The 19,244-nt window shown below is 44.3% G+C and overlaps 1 protein-coding gene across 2 annotated transcripts in view; it reads right to left on the reverse strand.

Moving 5' to 3' along the window:
- Window positions 1-19,244, reverse strand: part of RPTOR (regulatory associated protein of MTOR complex 1) — a 412,277-nt gene that overhangs the window by 69,507 nt on the left and 323,526 nt on the right. For both annotated transcript variants that reach the window (XM_066587408.1, XM_066587407.1), the window contains exon 8: window positions 687-787. In XM_066587408.1, the coding sequence (XP_066443505.1) occupies window positions 687-787 (101 nt within the window). The remainder of the gene's footprint in view (window positions 1-686; window positions 788-19,244) is intronic.

Here is a 19,244-nt window from a genome sequence, read left to right on the forward strand (position 1 = left end):
TTAACTAGAGGGAAAAGTTTTGCAAGTAATCTGATTTAGGGAAACTAAATGCTTCCTTTATTAGAGAACCTGAGTTAAGTTTTTAGGGGAAAGTATATCAACAAGCATAGAAATGCAACAGAGGCCCATGGGCAAAGCAAAACACTGCTGGAGGGTGGTGATGGGGGATGTCCCAGGTCTAAAGTTTGCCCCGAGTGCAACAGAACTCTAGTTATGCCTCTTACAAGAGAAGTCATGTAAATCACAAAGACTACACCAGCACAGTGGCGAGTGCAGCTCTGTATTATAATGCAGGTTAATTATGTGAGGCATATGCTAATTTACTTAAGGTTATATATTTAATGTACTGCATATCATTTATTTTTATTCATTATTAAACATACTTTTTATGTAAATTATTCTACTTTTGCAGAGGATTAAACAGAAAAGCTTTAGGAGATGCATTGTAGTAATGCACCGCCCATCACCCCCTCTAGATTAATAGCACAATTTGCCCAGTAGTGAACATGTGACTTGTGCTGGGTAGCGGTAATTTAGCAAATCATCATAGCATAGCAGGAATCAATGACAGAGTGATGGGATTGCGGAGATAAGCCAGCATGCCCTTGAACAGCAGAGTGCATTAGAACGGACCCACATGTTATACGGGGGAGTAGATCTATGCATCCGCAGATTAACCAGCATACCTCGTGGCAGCACATTCCATGCTATGGTGTCGGTAATTGCTGTAAAGATCCAGTTCAGCTCCCCGAGGGGCGTCCTCCTGTCATTCAGGCGGCCAGGAATCCTGTTCACATCAAGAAGAAGATATAAGATGTAGCAGGAATATAAAATAAGAATAATTGAATCTGGGGTTCCTATATAAATCTGCTCTGGAACAACAATTTGATGATTAAATATGCAGTTATCTATCAAAATTCCGCCCCCAGCCCCCCCGTATCCTCCACAAAAAATGACAGATTAGTAGAAAGGAATTGGTTAAATTAGTAGTATGGAAACACCTGTATAAGATGAAAATGATTTGGCAGACGGTGATCCGATTTTGTATACAAGCTGCAAAAGGGTGAAACCGGTCATGTCATATCACCAAAAAGACGGCCATTTTGAATGTAGCCATCTTGGATTAAACTCAAATTTTTCCAATGGGAAGGTAGGTGTGTGTTATATCAAACTGGCAGAGAATGTCACCAGAAAACCAATGCCATGCTTCATTTTTACATAACCTTATTCGTTCTCATGCTAACACAGTGAAATTTCTTCATTACGTGCAATGTGAATGCCGGTGTTATCTCAAGCAGAACGTGTTGATATCATCCTTATGTCAGGTGAACGAAGCACATGTGTCATCATTAAAAATTAAGAGTTGAATCCAAGATGGTAGCATTCAGAATGGCCACCATGTTGATGACATGGTTTAATAGGTTTCCCCCACAGCTTGTATGCAAAAATCGGAACAATGTCTGCCAAATAGTTTTCATTTCATATGGGTGTTCCCATATTTTTGAGACGCCCTGTATTTCAGAAAACAGGATAAAACATTTTTTTTAAATTATTTTATGCACATTTAAAGGAGGCTGTGTTACATCAGCACATAAATACTAGTAATCTTTATTCGTATAGCGCCAACTTATTCCACAGCGCTTAGATAGACTGCCCACAGCAGGGCAAAATATGTCAGAAGCCAGGCCTAGATCACAGAGGAAGGTGAAGACTTAAAATAAAAGCTTGACAATCATTTTTGGATAAGCCAATGTGCCTTTGGACAATGAAGAGGGGCAATATGCTAAGATCACTTGATTGTCTTGATCATCAGGGCCCTCAAATGGTGGGATGCTCCCCAATCACAAATGCCTACGGCCCCTTTCCACATGATTATCGTTCTATTTCGCACAATCCAACGCTCTTTTTGCTCAGTGTAAACATGGCCGACGATCGCAGGACGAACGAGAACTTGTTCGCTTATCGTTCATTCTATACAGGCATAGAAATAATCTTTGACTAGTTTACAACCTGTGTGTGAACGGCGATGGTTCAGTCGTTCACAGTCACTGGTACGGGACCCAACCATGTAGCAAAAAACATTTAAAAGACTTATCTTTGGGTATAAAGTGGCTCCACCAGTGAACTCAGTCAACATGTGCTTGTGTGAACAATTTTTCGCTCCGTGTAAAAGGAGCCCAAGTCCTGGAAAATGTCTTCACACAATTAAATCCCATCTTCCAGTTTATATTATTGAACATAAGAGTCAATTTGTATGTAGCAGTCTTAAAGGCAACCTAAAAACTAAGTTATAGTGCTTCTAGGACCGGAAACGTGGAATTCGGGGGTGTACTTTCTATACTTACCCAGCTCCCACTTTCTGCACCGTCACCCCTGAAAGTCTTCACATAGTCTAGAAGAGTGACTTTTCTTCAGTCCGTGCTTCCATGGAGTGCGTGCATACTGACTGAAGAAATGAGTCGCGCTCACAGACCAAGCATCTACATTCAGAAGTGACCGTGAGTAAACGGGGAGCTGAGAAAGTATTCGAGGTACACCCCTGGACTCCATGTTCCCTGTCCTATGAGCAGCTTATGTTTATTGTGCTTACTTGACATGAGAGACTCCCTGTCTTTTACCCTTACTGGTGGCTTAAAGGGGTTGTTCACTTGTAAACTATTGATGACCTATCCTGAATGCGGCAGCCAGGCTCATCTTCCTGTCCAGCCGCTATTCTGATGCCTCTGCCCTCACCACCCTCATCCACAAAGCCCTCCACAGCACCGCCCCACCCTACATTGCTTCCCTCATCTCAATTCACCACCCAGCCCGAGTCCTCCGCTCTGCTAACGAAATCAGACTACGCGCCCCTTTAATTCGAACCTCTCATTCCCACCTCCAAAGACTTCTCCAGAGCAGCACCAGTCCTCTGGAACATGCTATCAAAAAAAATCCGGGCAATCACGGACACACTAAACTTCAGGCGTGCGCTAAAAACGCACCTCTTCAGGGAGGCATACCACACCCCCTAAACCAAACCCCTCTTTACTTTGCCTGATAACATACTCCCTGTCCTAGCGACTATAATCCCTGCTAGCCATAATCAACCGCCCTCTGTAGTCATACCGATTCAGCCACCACATGGCCTGACCATTGTCTACAAATATAGCATCCCTCACTCTCCACCTCGCCATACCGTGCACATCTCCAGCCCCTGTACCTTCTGATCACCTCATTATTTGTAGTATATAAGCTCCTTCGAGTTCCTCACCCCTATAGTCTCCATCAATTGATTACTTCATGTAACCGTGGTTTTGTTTTTATTCCCCCAGACTTGTAAGCGCTGCAGAATATGTTGGAGCTATATAAAAAAAGATAATTATCCTCCACATAGGCTGTCAATAATATATATGTTGTGTTCTGCTGTCTGGCATCCCTGTGATCAGTGGTTCATCAAGTTGATTTTTGCAGGAAGCACGCAGCTCTGTTCCCACTGTAGTGGTCAGGTTCGGTATTACAGGCAGTTTCTACTGAAGTGAATGCAGCCCTTTGCTTACTGCAGAAATCATCTCAGTCCATGAGCACCAGCCCAGTGAACAGCTGATCAGCGGGGTGCACAAATGGCAGACCCCCACCAACCTACTGTTAATGACCTCTTCCTAAGTATAGGCCATGAATAGTTTACAACTGAGAAACACCATTAACTAAATCAGAAAATTCACTTATAACAGAAATACCAGGTGGTCAAAACCCAATAAAAAGATATATAAAATGATTCAGCATGTAACATTGCACCTTAAAAAAAAAAAACACATGGAGGTGCAAGGGACACTGCAATTAAATGTACGGGATCAAGTTTATTGACACATGTAGTAGAGCTGTTTCCCATATCTTGTGATATCATAGTCCATTGTCTGTTGTTTTACATTGGGCTGCAGGTTAAGAAGTTTGGATATCTCCCTTTTGATCTTGCAATTGTCAATTTTTGAAATCCTGACCACGGGTAGTCTAGCACTGATGACCAGGCCTCACGGGAAGTTGCTCAGATTGCTAAATTTTTCCATTCTAATGTGGATTCACACCAAAACTGATCCGGGATCATGGATCTAACACAGGAGCTCAAATTGTAAAAGGGCAGGAGTCTCTCATAAAGAGCTCTTCAGTGTATATGATATAGCAATATAGGATCATTCACCAATATCATCGTACTCATTGTGGTTAAAGAAAGCACAGAGGGAATCCAGAAATGATCCAAAAATGGACAATTAATGTAAGGTTCTGCTCTTCGCAGCTCCTGCATTATGGGCATCACGGGCACAGTCTCTGATGCCCTGTATGTTCTATTAATCTCACCACATCTTCCATAAGTTCAGGTTTCTGTGAGCTTACTTAAAAAGAAAAAAAAAATTTCGACAACAACTGGATAAGGCTGGAACAATCCACACCTCAGTCATATGAGGGGTCATAATCTCAGCATCATGCTTGGCTTTCAGTGTCCGGTAGATGGCAGTGGATTTCAATGTCACACTACGGTCTGGTGTACTACTATCCTCATCTGGTCTACACCTCACTCCTACAATTGTGTCCGTCTTGTGTGATGTCCTAATATTCCACTCAACCGTTACTTTTTAACCATGCATCGCTTTGCAGATCTGGATGACAACTACAGTTCTTCCTATATGTCCAGACTCTCTTTTTCACAGATCCTTAACATATACACTCTGTTAAAAAAAAAATCTCACCCCTAAAAGTAGTTTTGCTACAAAACTCTGCATGCAGTTACATCTCAAGCAGATATGTAGATGATTAGAGTTGGGGTATGATTAGATGAACAGTCTTGCCACCTGATACCCTAAAAGTGTTTTCCCCCTTGGCCTATTAAAAGGTTCTCGGAGGCCCCTTGTGTGTAGGGACCTCTTCTTCCGCTTGTGTAGAGCTTGTTGACCACTAGATGCCTCTACGACGCAGAGAAGAGATTTCACCCCGTTACTAGAGTCTGAGAGGGGGCACATTATTGGGATGTGAGAAGCTGGATGCTCGTATCGATACAGGCCACCAATACAGATGATCGTCTGATCGTTAGACAAGCATGAGCAGCTCCAACTGTGTCATTGTTCGTCATCTAAAGAAGGTGACACCATTGTTACACCCCCGTGTCTGTCAGAACCATTTCCAGGCTGAAAGACATTTGGTCTCACTGCATCAATTACATGTACTGTCATTAACACCCATCCACAGTCGCCTCCTATTGCAGTGATGTCCTGAATGATGAAACTGGAAGCTAGGAGTGGAAGCGGGTTATCTTCAGTGATGAATCCAGGTTTAGTTTTGGCGCCAACGACGTCCATGTTTGCGTCAGGAGACCTAGAGTGAGAGCATCAATCCTGCTTTTGCTGTGGAGCGGCACACTGCCCCCTGCTGGTGTGATGGTCTGGGGGGCCATCGCATATGGCAGTCGGTCCCCCCCAAGTAGTGGTACAGGGGACAATGACAGCTCAGCGATATGTTCAGGACATCCTGCAGCCACATGGGTTTCTCTCATGGCGGCTTCCAAGAGGCAGCAGGATAACGCTCAGCCACACACACAAGGGGGTCCTAGGAAGCCCCACAACATTGTCACACTTCTGTGGTTGCCCGGTCTCCAGATTTATCACCAACAGAACATGTATGGGACCATCGGGGATGTCAACTCTGACAGCCTATGCTTTTGCACATTTGAGAGGCTCAGTTACAGCAAATGTAAAGCGATATGCCGCAGGATACAATACAGAATCTGTATGCTTCCATGCCCTTTAGAACACATCTTGCATTCAAGCTAGAGGCGGTACAACACTGTACTCAAGTCTCCATGCTCACCCGTATCACATCTAGTATCCAAGCTAGAGGCAACCCAACAGGGTACTACAGCCTCAATTTCCGCCAGTGTCACATCTTGTATCCAAGCTAGAGGCAACCCAACAGGGTACTACAGCCTCCAAGCCCACCCATATTACATTTTGTATCCAAGCTAGAGGCAACCCAACAGGATTCTAGAGCCTCCAAGCCCACCCATATTACATTTTGTATCCAAGCTAGAGGCAACCCAACAGGATTCTAGAGCCTCCAAGCCCGCCCATATTACATCTTGTATCCAAGCTAGAGGCGGTACAATAGGGTACTAGAGCCTCCATGTTCCCTGTATCACATCTTGTATCTAAGCAAGAGGTGGTACAACAGGGGACTAGAGCCTCCATGCCCCCTGTATCACATCTTGTATCCAAGCTAGAGGTACAAAAGGGTACTAGAGCCTTCATCGCCATCCATATCACGTCTTATATTCAAGCTGGAGGTGGTACAACAGTGCCCGCCCGTATCACATCTTGTATCCAAGCTAGAAGTGGTACAACAGGATACGAGAGCCTCCATACCCCACGTATCACATCTTGTATCCAAGCTGAAGGCGGTACAACAGGGTAATAGAGCCTCAATGGCCATCCATATCACATCTTGTATTCAAGCTGGAGGCGATACAACATGGTACTAGAGCCTCCATGCACCTCCTATATCAGATCTTGTATCTAAGCTAGAGGTGGTACAACAGGGCACTAGAGGCTTTATGCCCGCTCGTATCACATTTTGCATCCAAGCTAGAGGCGGACGCAACAGGGTAATAGATCTTTCATGCTCATCCATATTACATCTTGTTTTCAAGCTAGAGGCGGTACAACAGGGTATTAGAGCCTTCATGCCCCCTTTATCACATCTTGTATCCAAGCTAGAGGCTGTGAGGGGTTAATTCTAGATTTTCCCTCGTCTTAGAATAAATAAGAAAAATACATTTAATTTCTCTTTTCAAGCTTACTCTTTATCTGTATTTTCTTCCCACTATGTGACCCTGAAACTTGTCTTATCTGTCCTTTCACATGTCCTGTTTTCCTATTCATGTTCCGAGACTCTTATCCAAGGACATATTCTGTTTTGATACAACTGTCACCGAGCGTTGATATATTGTTTATGTAGGAGACGTCTTTGAAAGACGTATTGTTAATTATAAAATTCCAGATGTCCAGCAGCTTCGGACATGCGCAGTGATTAGATCTTACGCAAGCATTTTCTGTTTCTATAAAGTTCTGTACTTTGCAAATAAACTCACTTCTTCTTTGGCTAACCGCATACCGTGTGGTCATCCATCTAAGTCGTCTGAGTACTCATATCTTTGACTAATTCGGAAGCAGACAGCATCAGCCGAACGGTCCGTTTGGATCCCCCTAACAAGGCGATACAACATCGTACTAGAGTCTCCATGCCCCTCCCATATCAGATCTTGTATCTAAGCTAGAGGTGGTACAACAGGGCACTAGAGCCTTCATGCCCCCCCCCCTTCCCCATATCACATCTTGTATCCAAGCTAGAGGTGACACAACACGCTACCAAAGCCTCCACGCCTGTCCCTATCACATCTTGTAACCAAGCTAGAGGTGACACAACACGCTACCAAAGCCTCCACGCCTGTCCCTATCACATCTTGTATCCAAGCTAGAGGTGGTACAACAGGGTACTAGAGCTTTCCTTTAAGGGGTCAGTTTTCTGCAATTAATTATTATTTTGCTCCGATATTGTAATCCCTTACCTATATAAATGTTACATTCACACAGAGAAAGTTTCATCTTATTGCGACAACTTCTTGGGGAGGGATTCATTTTTTTGACAATAAGTGAAGAGTTTTCATGAGTCACTTTTTTCTGACTCAACTGATTCGCATGCGTCAGTTTTCACTGCAGTTCCTTCACTCTATTCAAGAACCAGGAAGATCAGGGTGAATATGTACCTCCAAGGAATGAGAGTATTAGTTGGAATAGAATTGTAGGAGGGCGCAAAAAGTGGTAGACGAATGTATACAGAGGTATAAAGTGAAGATTATGAGCAACAATGCAAAGTCTGCAACAGTGCCGTCTCCCTACCTACCAAATGGCATTTAGAATACCAGCGTTTTCTCATCTAGCAGAGGGATTTTGGGCCTGGGTGTGTCAGACACCTCTTCACCCCTATAGCTATGACCTTGAATGTAAGTGTGTGGCTACAACCTTCAGGCCTTCTAGAAGAGCACTCAATAATGGCTCACAGACTCTCACCTCCAATGACTACAATGCTAGCAGCTTGCCCTCTCGTTGATGGTCCTAATGGGCCATGCTTCACTGATAGACTAAGTTAGCTTTATTAGCCTTTTGACTACTATAGCAGTGATTTACAGATTCCCTAGAAACAGAGTCGATGTGTGAGAATGAGAGCGCCAACGTCTAGAGAGGTCTTCAGTCCCCTCCCATCCTTCTACTGACGATTCTTTCATCTGACCTACTCTGACTAACCCACTTTTCACAGAACCTGCGGCTTGACAGACCCCAGTGCCCCAAACTATTAACACCATGGTCCCTAATTACAGAGTATTACAATTCCAGAGTGTGCTGCAAATTATTACTGGACCTATGAGCGTTCTTATTTAACCACTATATTACCAGCTACCGGTAGTACAAACCAACCTGACACATTCACCATGGATCTACGGCCACAGTTGGTCGCCTTTCCATCGAAAGAGGTGAAGAGTCGGCTACAGGCAATTTCCTTGTTGCTTTTGCTGCCTAATTACAAAACAAACTGCTTTGCACACTTTAAAAGTCATCTGAAACTGAATTACAGATCCCCAGGTACCGGCATCGGGACGCAAATGAAGTGGCATTCTGTTAATTGATATTTGAGGCACGTGTCGGCAAACAATATAAGAAGGGGGGATTTTCCAGGCCGGCGTGTGATTTAGCCTGCAGACTGCAGGGAAGGGATCTAGCATGTGCTCTACCAGTCATTTCCCAGCACTGCTACAAAGATTTATTAACCCACAGCACGTTAACGGGAACACGCTGAACTATTGGACTCGGAGATGCATTACCTCTTGTCGACTGCTCTAGTGAGAGCTGCAATGTGATGTACATGCCGCCAAGTCATAGAGATGCCTTTATGACCAGGAGATTAACCCTTCATAAACTAGGCACATTTGTATCAAGGGCTTTAACTCCGCAGAAGGTTTATTTAAAAAAAAAAAAAAAAAGAGCAATGGAAAAGAATTTAGGACAGAGATTAAGAATACAGATGTTCCCTTTAATGTCATCCTTCCGGCTGGCAGATCTTGAGTGGCAGAGTCTTCTGAGTCTCCTCCGCCCGTGGTGTTGTGTAATCACTAACAATAGCAGAGAACAACAGGTGGAATAATGCAGTTGCTGACATAAGACGTGCAGCGGTGCAGGCTGCGCTGGGGAGATAACCCAAATAAATACACAGCTGATGTCCAGGAAATCTCCGAGCAGAGAGCACATCATTGTGTGTCAGAACAAAACATTTGACGATCGGGACACAGCTTGCACGTAATCAATCTTCAAAACACACCTTGCAACGTACAGAGATAAAGAAAAGCCAGTGCATGGTGTGAAAAGAAGCCACTTCCTGAGAGTGCAGGCAGATTGGAATCTGGCAAGACTTGGCGCCAAATCCAGAAACGGCAGCCATATTGTTTGTCATTCAACTTCCAAAAAATGTCCAAATAGGTGGTTCTGTAAAAAGTCACTTAAAACCTGGATAGGCTACAAAGATTTGTAAGAGAAGAGAGCGGGAACGTATAAGGTTTATATCATTGGAACTTTGTGCAGTGTGTCTTATCCGTGACACACATAATAGAACTCAATATAACAATCTCATTGTAGAGCATAAATATTCAGAACATTCTTGGAGTAAAAGTCAGTGTGTCTTTGAGAAGCTAATTAACTCATTAACATGGCACAACGAAAAAAAGAAGACAAAACGCAGTGAAAATGGCAACAAAATAAGGAACCATAAGAAATAAACTGAAGATTGTGGGGAACGGGGAGCAAGAGAGGGCATACATAATGGGGGATATATACTACCACACTAGAAAAGGTAAAACCAAATTAATTGCCTCTGGATCTTACCACTTCCATTCCAAATGCCCAATAAACAAACTTCAAGGAGTTGTAAAGAATTAACAAAAAACTTGGCTGCTTCTTCCAGAAACTGTGCCACACCTCCAATCTCCCTGGGATTGCAGCTCAGCACCATTAAAGTAAGCATGAGTGGATTGCAATACTACACAGAATATAATTTGCCATGGAGGAATCTGGAAAGACTTGATGCCAAATCCATAAAGAGCGGCCACACTGCTTGTCATCCAGCTTCCAAAAAACAAACCATAACTAAAATTACCAATGTGATTTTTAGCTATTGACAGTCTAGGTCACTCAAAGGCTGAAAACCAGTTTTAGAGGGAAATCACCTTCAGGCAGAGATAACTTGAGTTGCAGTCTCTGAAAGGGGTTGTCCAGGATTAGAGAAGCACGATGCTTGCTTCCACGAGCAGTGGGGCAGACCTGTCTGCACGCTGCGCGTGATATTGTAGCTCAGCCCATAATTACTTCAGCGCCGCACAACCTGCGGACACGTGTGCCACTGACTTACAAAAAACCAGAAAAAGTTTGCTTTCTTGTAAACATCATTGCGGACACGTTGAGTGCTTGGCTAGTGTTCATTGACCATCATCTTGTGAACTCAAATAACACCATCTTTCTGTTCCTCATAAAGATGTTGTATTGATCATAATTGGAGGCTCGTGTTGTAGAAGAAAGCTTTGAAATTAGAAAAGCAATAGTCCACATGCTGCTCTATTCTCCACTAACTTAAGTGCCCTCGGATGTCTGGTTACTGAATCATACTCGATTCTACTCCATTTTCTTGAAAAAAGCAGAAGAGTTAGGATTATCTTCAAAAGTAGAACACACACTGTACATTTTGGTGCATATCCCCCCCATATGGGTTTCACCTCTTTATTTGAAGAGGTGGAATCCACATCGAAAATCCACAGCATAAACGAATTTCAAATCCGCAGCACATGTCACTTCTGATGCCGCTTTTCCCATACCATATGGATAAGATTTCCTAAATAGCTTGTACTGTAAATGCCGCAGATTTCTAGTGCAGCAATTCTGTGGCATTTATGCTATGTGTGAACACAGCCTTAGGGTGCATTCTCATCCGATATCTGTCCGATGCGCGCTTTCGTGTGGTGCAGAGTGCAAGCTCTCGCTCATGACCTGAAGGTTGCAAGTTCAATCCCCGAATGGTTCAGGTAGCCGGGTCAAGGTCGACTCAGCCTTCCATCCTTCCGAGGTAGGTAAAATGAGTACCCAGCTTGGTGGGGGGTAATAAATTTTTAAAAAATTACCTGAAAGTGCTGCGTAATAAGTTGGCGCTATACAAATAACAAGGTTTATTTTTATTTTTTTATTTTCCTTATCTACATGAGCAATTTTCCTCTAGGACTGATGGTCTGAGATTGAAAAATCCCTGCAAGCCTTATTTTTGGGGGAATCTGTTTCAGAGAATTATTTCTTATGGCAGCAAAAAAAAAAAAAAAGACCATCACCACATTTGCATGTAGTGTGAAGTGATTTTTGTATTTCTTCCATTAAAACAACATACGTTTTTCTCACAAAACCCATCACACTCACATCAGATATTAGAGGTTTAAGAGTGCAATATCGCACTCGCTTGTGTGAATGCACCCTTGTATACTTGTCCTACACCCTAAATTACATATCCAACCATCTTCACAGGGACTCTGTCGGGAAGGTTGATACAGATGATAGAGCATTGCAAGGAATCCTCTGTCTCTGATGAATTTTTAGTCCCATCCAGGTGTGTAGCTACAGGGGGTGCAGTTGCTCCTGGGCCCTGGAGCCTTACGGGACCCAAAGACCTCTCTATCATACAGGAAAACACCAGCATTACAGATGGCATATGGACGGTTAGGGGGCCAGGTTACGGATTTTGCATTGTGCCCTCCTTACATTTAGCCTGTCTAATGTTTTAAGATTCTAGCAATGCCCCCGCCTGCTGGTGTAGCAACGATGACCTTCTTAAGAGACCCAACGATGCAATGGAAAGGTTGTGGGAGGGCCTCCATGCTGAACTTTTGCATCTGGGCCCACAAGCCTTTAGCTATACCTCTGGTCCCATCAGTACAGTTGGACATGTAATTTCAATCTGATCACCAAGTAAAATATATACAGTACTGTACCCTACTGTGTTATCACTGCCGTGACCTCCACCTCTCTATGGATAAGTTGGGAGAAGTTTATGTCCTCACCATGTCATTCACATCATAATGTACATACCACATTATATAGTGATAGTTCCGCCCCAGAGGTAATATGATGAGTAGCAAGGAAACTGAAGTAATGTGTCTCGATTAAAGGGAACCTGTCACATGGTATGGGCCCCATAGACTAGGCTCATAGGACTGGGCACATGGAGTCCAGGAGTTATTTTAGTGTTCCCTTGCGGTCAGCCCTGGAAACCTGAAATGCACTCAGTCCGTGCATTGGAGACTCTGCAGATTATATGAGCGCACACTGACTGTAGAGGTGATTCCAATACACGGACCATGGGTTGGTTTCCAGGGCTTATAGTAAAAGCCTGCGCACAACAACGTGCGTGAGATACACTGTCATGCACAGTCAAAAATCGCTGCCATGAGTAGCACTACGCCGGCTCACGCAGCGGTAAAACACTGCATTATACACAGAGTTTGACTGCACGTTCATGTGAGCCCGGCCTAAGCAGAAGGCAGCCAGCAAGGATACAAAGAAAAGCACACCGCCGGGCTCCACACCCCAGTCAGACGAGTCTTAGTTTTCGGAGCTCATACAATGTAATGGGTTCCCTTTAACACTTGACCATGCCTGGTCACACAGGGGTTAGTAAAGGACAGTTTTGCTGGTGATTACATGCTTCCCTCCTACACTGGTTCTATAGAGGCACAAGGTGAACTTACAAAAACATTTTTTTTTTTATAATTTGAGAAATCCATCACAATATCAGTGACCTCTGCCGTGAAGAATCCAATTTAGTAGCTTGTGTATTCTTCACTTTTCTTCTAGCCTCCAAGTCACATGACCAGGAATCTAACAACATTCTGTGTTAAGGGTAAAATTTATGTCAACTACCATCAAGAAGAACTTTCTTGCCTATGAATTTCCTAAACTAATAAACAACCAACCAGCCCTGGAGTAACATAGTAACATAGTAACATAGTATGTAAGGCCGAATGAAGACATTGTCCATCTAGTCCAGCCTGTCTATCCTACTGTGTTGATCCAGGGGAAGGCAAAAAACCCCAAGGCCAGAAGTCAATTAGCCCTTTTGGGGAAAAAATTCCTTCCCGACTCCCTAATGGCAATCAGACTGTTCCCTGGATCAACCCCTAATAGTTCCTACCTGCCTGTATACCCGGATTGACACTTAACCTAAAATTTATATCCTGTAATATCCTTCTTCTCCAGAAAGACATCAAGTCCCCTTTTAAACTCCTCTATGGATTTTGCCATCACCACTTCCTCCGGTAGAGAGTTCCACAGTCTAACTGCTCTTACAGTAAAGAACCCCTTTCTGTGTTGGTGATGAAACCTACTTTCCTCTAATCGTAGCTGATGTCCTCTTGTTACCGTCGCAGTCCTGGGTGTAAACAGATCACGGGAGAGATCCTTGTGTTGTCCCCTCATGTACTTATACATGGTTATTTGATCGCCTCTTAACCTTCTTTTTTCTAGAGTAAATAGACCCAATTTGGATAGCCTCTCTGGGTATTCCACTCCCGTCATTCCATGTATTAGTTTAGTCGCTCTTCTTTGAACCCCCTCAAGCACTGTGACATCTTTCCTGAGCACCGGTGTCCAGAATTGTACGCAGTATTCCATGTGAGGTCTGACAAGTGCTTTATATAATGGAAGGATAATGTTTTCGTCCCTCGCTCCTATACCTCTTTTGATGCACCCCAAGACTTTATTTGCCTTTGCAGCGGCTGACTGGCATTGGTTACTCCAGTTTAGTCTATTATCCACTAATACCCCCAGATCCTTTTCCATATCACTTTTCCCCAGCGGTACCCCATTTAGTGTATATTGGTGACATCCGCTTCTCCTGCCCATGTGCATAGTCTTACATTTTTCAACATTGAACTTCATTTGCCATTTTTCTGCCCAAGCCCCCAGCTTATCCAGGTCCGTTTGTAGCCGCACATTGTCCTCCGTTGCATTAATTATATTGTATAATTTTGTGTCATCTGCAAATATTGATATTTTGCTGTGCAGCCCCTCTATCAGGTCATTGATAAATATGTTGAATAGAGTGGGGCCTAATACTGAACCCTGTGGCACCCCGCTAGCGACTGTGGTCCAATCAGAGTACGAACCATTTATTACCACCCTCTGCTTTCTATCGTTGAGCCAATTTTTTACCCACTTACACACGTTTTCGCCCAGTCCGAGCTGCCTCATTTTGTATATTAGCCTATTATGTGGCACGGTGTCAAAGGCTTTAGAGAAGTCCAGATATACAAGATCAATAGATTCTCCCTGGTCCAGCTTAGAGCTTACTTCATCGTAGAAACTGATCAGATTTGTCTGACATGAGCGACCCTTCATGAATCCATGCTGGTGAGGAGTTATTCCCTTAATCTCCTTGAGGTACTCATCGATGGCGTCTCTCAGAATCCCCTCGAAAATTTTTCCCGTTACTGAAGTGAGACTTACTGGCCTGTAGTTACCAGGCTCACTTTTGCTCCCGTTTTTGTAAATTGGAACCACGTTGGCAATGCGCCAGTCCAATGGTACTACTCCGGTCTTGATAGTGTCTAGAAATATTAGGTATAGCGGCCTAGCTATCTCGTCACTTAGTTCCTTTAGTATCCTTGGGTGTAATCCATCTGGGCCCGGTGATTTGTCAATCTTAGTTTTCTTTAGACGCTTCCGCACCTCCTCCTGCGTTAGGTATGAGATATTTTGTGAGGAGTTCGTTTTATTCCCCTGCATCTCGTGTGGCATTTCCTTTTCTTTGGTGAACACACTTGAGAAGAAACTGTTTATTAGATTTGCTTTCCCTTCGTCATTTCGAGTATTTAAGAAGAATCCCGGCACGAAAACCGCATCAGAATTGAGATGCGGTGTTGATTTTAATTCTTCAGCGTGATAATTTAAGCTGAGGATTTTCAGTGCGGATTACACCTCTTCAAATGAAAGGGTGAAATCTGTATGCTTTATGCAGATTTTGCTGCGGCTCTGCACCAAAACGTACAGCGTATTTTTCCTGTGGATGCAAGATGTTTTTATCACAAAACAGCCTTGCATCATTCCAGGGAGGTCTGGAGGATCGCGGCATTTATCCCATTGTTTTCAATGCAACACCTCGCATCGTGGGCACCAAGCACGCGGCGTGGTGCAATGCTGCTGCAGGCCCCAGTTGAAAACTACGGGAGATGCAATGCGAGAGCACACAGAACGATAGGACAAGCTGCGATATGTTGCGATGCAGAAAAAAATGTCCACGTATATAACCCAATTCAAAAGAATGGGGGCCATATTCGTGTGAGATTTGTGTGTCTGCCAACGCACAAAACTCGCACGATTCTTTCGCCTGTGTGAAGCCGGCTTAAGGCAGGTGTTTAACCCCTTAACGACCGGGCCATAGCCTTTTTACGTCCTTCCGAAGTGGGCTTTATTCTCTGAGGAAGTAAAAACATGCATCTTACAGAGAATAAAGCCCTTCGGGCTCTGGAGTTGACAGCTCTATGCTGTCGGTGCCCACAGGTAGCCGACAGCATGGAGCTGTCATCGGCAATGCGATCGGCGCTATCCAATCGATAGCACTGATCGCATAAAAGTTAAAAAAAGTTTTAAAAAAGTTAAAGATTCAGCTGCCCTGATGGATCCGATCCATCAGGGCAGTTGAAATTACTCACCCGGGTTTGCCGCACTGCTCCCCACTGTCCTGGTCCTCCCGGCCCCGAAACCGTCCTTCTGCGCATGCGCGTCAGGCAGCATTACGTCAGCCGCATGCGCAGAAAGCCTGGCAGCGCGGGAAATTTAAAATCTCCTGGCTCCTGTAGGTAGCCGGGAGGCAGGAGATGTCAGCGGTACCGCGATCGCTGTTATCCAATGGATAACGGCGATCGCGGAAAAGTGAAAAAAAGTTTTTAAAAAAAGCAAAGTTTCACCTCCCCTCATGGATCGGATCCATGAGGGGAGGTGAAAATACTCACCTCGGTCCTCCCCGATGTCCCGCTGTATCGGGACCCGAAATCCCCTTCTGGTGCATGCGCGCCCGATGATTGACATCGGGCGCGTGCACAGAGGGGCTCGAGCCCCGGGAAATTCAAAATCCCTCTGCTCCTGGCTGCCATGTGTAGCCAGGAGCAGAGAGATTATACCAGGGACATGATCACTGTTACCCAATGGATAACAGTGATCATGTAAAGTTAAAAAAAAGTGTAAAAAAAAGTTTAAAAAGCGTAAGTTTCATCTCCCCTCACGGATCATATCCGTGAGGGAGGATGAAAGTACGTACATAAGGCCCCGGATTAATCCGCGGACCTTACCCCAGCTTCTGCGCACGTGCCCGTCGCCAAAATGGCGGACGCATGCGCAAAAGCTGTGGATTGCCAGGATAATTTAATTTCTCCCTGCTCCTGGCTACAAAACGTAGCCAAGAGCCTGGAGGTTTCACGGGGGCCGCGGTGAGCGGTTCCTGGTCACGTGTTCGCCTTTATCCAATAATGGCGATCACGTAAAAGTAAAAAAAAAAATAAAAAATTGAAGTTTCATCTCCCCTCACCGATGCGATCGGTGAGAGGAGATAAAACTTTTTACCGGAGGCCTCCGTATTTGCACCCCGACGCAATCCTCCTTCGTGAACCTTCCCGGATTCTGCACATGTGATTGCCGGCAAAAAGCCGGACACATGCGCAGGAGTTAGGGAGCCCAGGAAATTTAAAATCTCCTTGCTCTCAGCGACCAACGGTCGCCGAGAGCCTGGAGCGGTGACGGGTGGCCTCGTTGAGCGGTCGCCGGTCACGTAATAAAAAAGTAGCGCTCTAACATAGGCCGGTCTCACATGACCGAATAGGAATTAGATTCCACATGCGTCTGATCCGCGGTATTGCGCAGATCAATCGCATTGGATTACACAATTCCGCCCACATTAGTGGGTTGGAATTGTGTAATCCACTCGCAGAAAAGAGAACGCAGCAGGTTCTATTTTACCGCGGTTATCCGCAGCATAGAGCCCATTGTGCTCCATGGTCGCGGATATACCCGCAGCCCATACGCAACTACTTGTACAGGCTGCGGGTACCCGTGTCATCGCTAAGCGACGGTGCGGGAAATACAAACAAAAAAAAGGTGTACTGCGCATGACCGCCCGGGTAAGTAGGCAGTTATGCGCAGTACATTACGTGGCCGTACGCAGGGTCACAGCCGGGCTCACGGATGGGATCCGCTGCGGGCCTCCACAAGCGGATTCCACATCCCGCCGTGTAAGCCCGGCATTATTCAGACCGCTACCTGTAATATGTATTTTAAAGAAGCCCCGGGAACGCTTGCCTACATGCAGTTCCAGGAGCACCTTGTTGAGCGCCTTCTGTGTGAGACCGCCGCACCTCATCAAGCTTACGGAGACTCACGGTACGCCACTTTTTACACCCCATCCCTGCTGCTGAGGTCTCGAAATACCCCCAAAAAGCATGAGAGGAGGGGGAATACCTGGCTTTATTGCCCCATGGGCCCATTCCAACCAGCCTTCGTAATTACCCATCTTCGAAAATACCACGCAGTTCACATTACTTTTATCTAAGATTTTCGAACGCCGAAAAGGGCGCGGAGTGTGTGGGGGAGGGGCGGGGGGATTTTAGGGAGTAAATTTTTATTCCGTACAAATAAGCAATGGGGCCTGGAATTTATTCAGTTGTGCCCTGAAATCCAACGGGTATTCCCTCCTTTATAGGCCTTGCCATGGGTCCTGTAAGTAAATTAGGGCCATAATGGCTATGTTTCTGAACACGGGACAAACTGGGGTATCCATTTGGGGGTGAATGTCTTCATTCCTATGTACACGGTACAAAAAAACTGTTTTTAAATTTTAAAAATTGCCAAAAAAATTGAAAATCGTTACTTTTTTCTTCTGCTTTGCTTAGATTCATTCAAATACTGTGGGGTCAAAATACGCAGTACACCCCTAGATGAATTTGTTAAGGGATCTAGTTTTCAAAATGGGGTCATTTGAGGGGGTTCTTTATAGTTTTGGCTGCTCAATGGCTCTATAAGTGGGCAATGGGGCCTGAAATTTATTCAGTTGTACCCTGAAATCCAACTGGTGTTCCTTTCATTATAGGCCTAGCCATGTGTCCTGTAAGTCTATTAGGGCCACAATGGGTATGTTTCTGAACACGGGACAAACAGGGGGATCCATTTTGGGGTGAAAGTCTTCATTTATACATGTGCTGTACAAAAAAATCTGTTTTTAAATTGACGCAATAGCCCAAAAAATGAAAATCGTAATTTTTTCTTACTGCTTTGCTTAGATCTATTCAAAAATTGTAGGGTTAAAATCCCTAGATAAATTCGTTAAGGGGTCTAGTTTTCAAAATGAGGTCATTTGTAGGGGTTCTCTATGGTTTTGGGCGCTCAAGAACTCAAGGCGCTCAAGTGGGCAATGGGGCCTAAAAGGACTTCAAGCAAAATCTATGTTCTGAAAGCCACTGATTAGTCCTTTCATTTTGGGCCCCGTTGTGCATGCGGACATAAGATTAGGGCCACAATGGGTATATTTCTGAAAACAGCACAAACAGGGGTATCCATTTTGGGGTGCAAGTCTTCCTTCATATGTGTGCTGTACAAAAAAAAGCTGTTTTTAAAATGACAGAATTGCCCCAAAAACGAAAATCCTAATTTTTTCCTTTTGCTTTGCTTGAATTTATTCAAAAACTGTGGGGTCAAAATACACAGTACACCCCTAGATAAATTCATTAAGGGGTCTAGTTTTCAAAATGGGCAATGGGGTCTAAAAGGACTTCAAGCAAAATCTATGTTCTGAAAGCTACTGACTACTCCTTTCATTTTGGGCCCTGTTGTGCATCCAGACATAAGATTAGGGCCACAATGGGTATATTTATGAACACGGGAGAAACAGTGGTATCCATTTTGGGGTGTAAATCCTCATTTTCATGTAAACTATAGGAAAAAAATATGTCTTTAAAATGACAGATTTGCAAAAATATGAAATTTTACTTTTTCTCCTCTAAATTGAATTCCTGAAAAAAAAACTGTGGGGTCAAAATACTCATGACCCCCCTCAGTGAATACACTAAGGGGTGTAGTTTTTAAAATGGGGTCATTTGT

The sequence above is a fragment of the Eleutherodactylus coqui genome, chromosome 13, assembly GCF_035609145.1.
Source record: "Eleutherodactylus coqui strain aEleCoq1 chromosome 13, aEleCoq1.hap1, whole genome shotgun sequence".
In the NCBI taxonomy this organism is placed as follows: domain Eukaryota; kingdom Metazoa; phylum Chordata; class Amphibia; order Anura; family Eleutherodactylidae; genus Eleutherodactylus; species Eleutherodactylus coqui.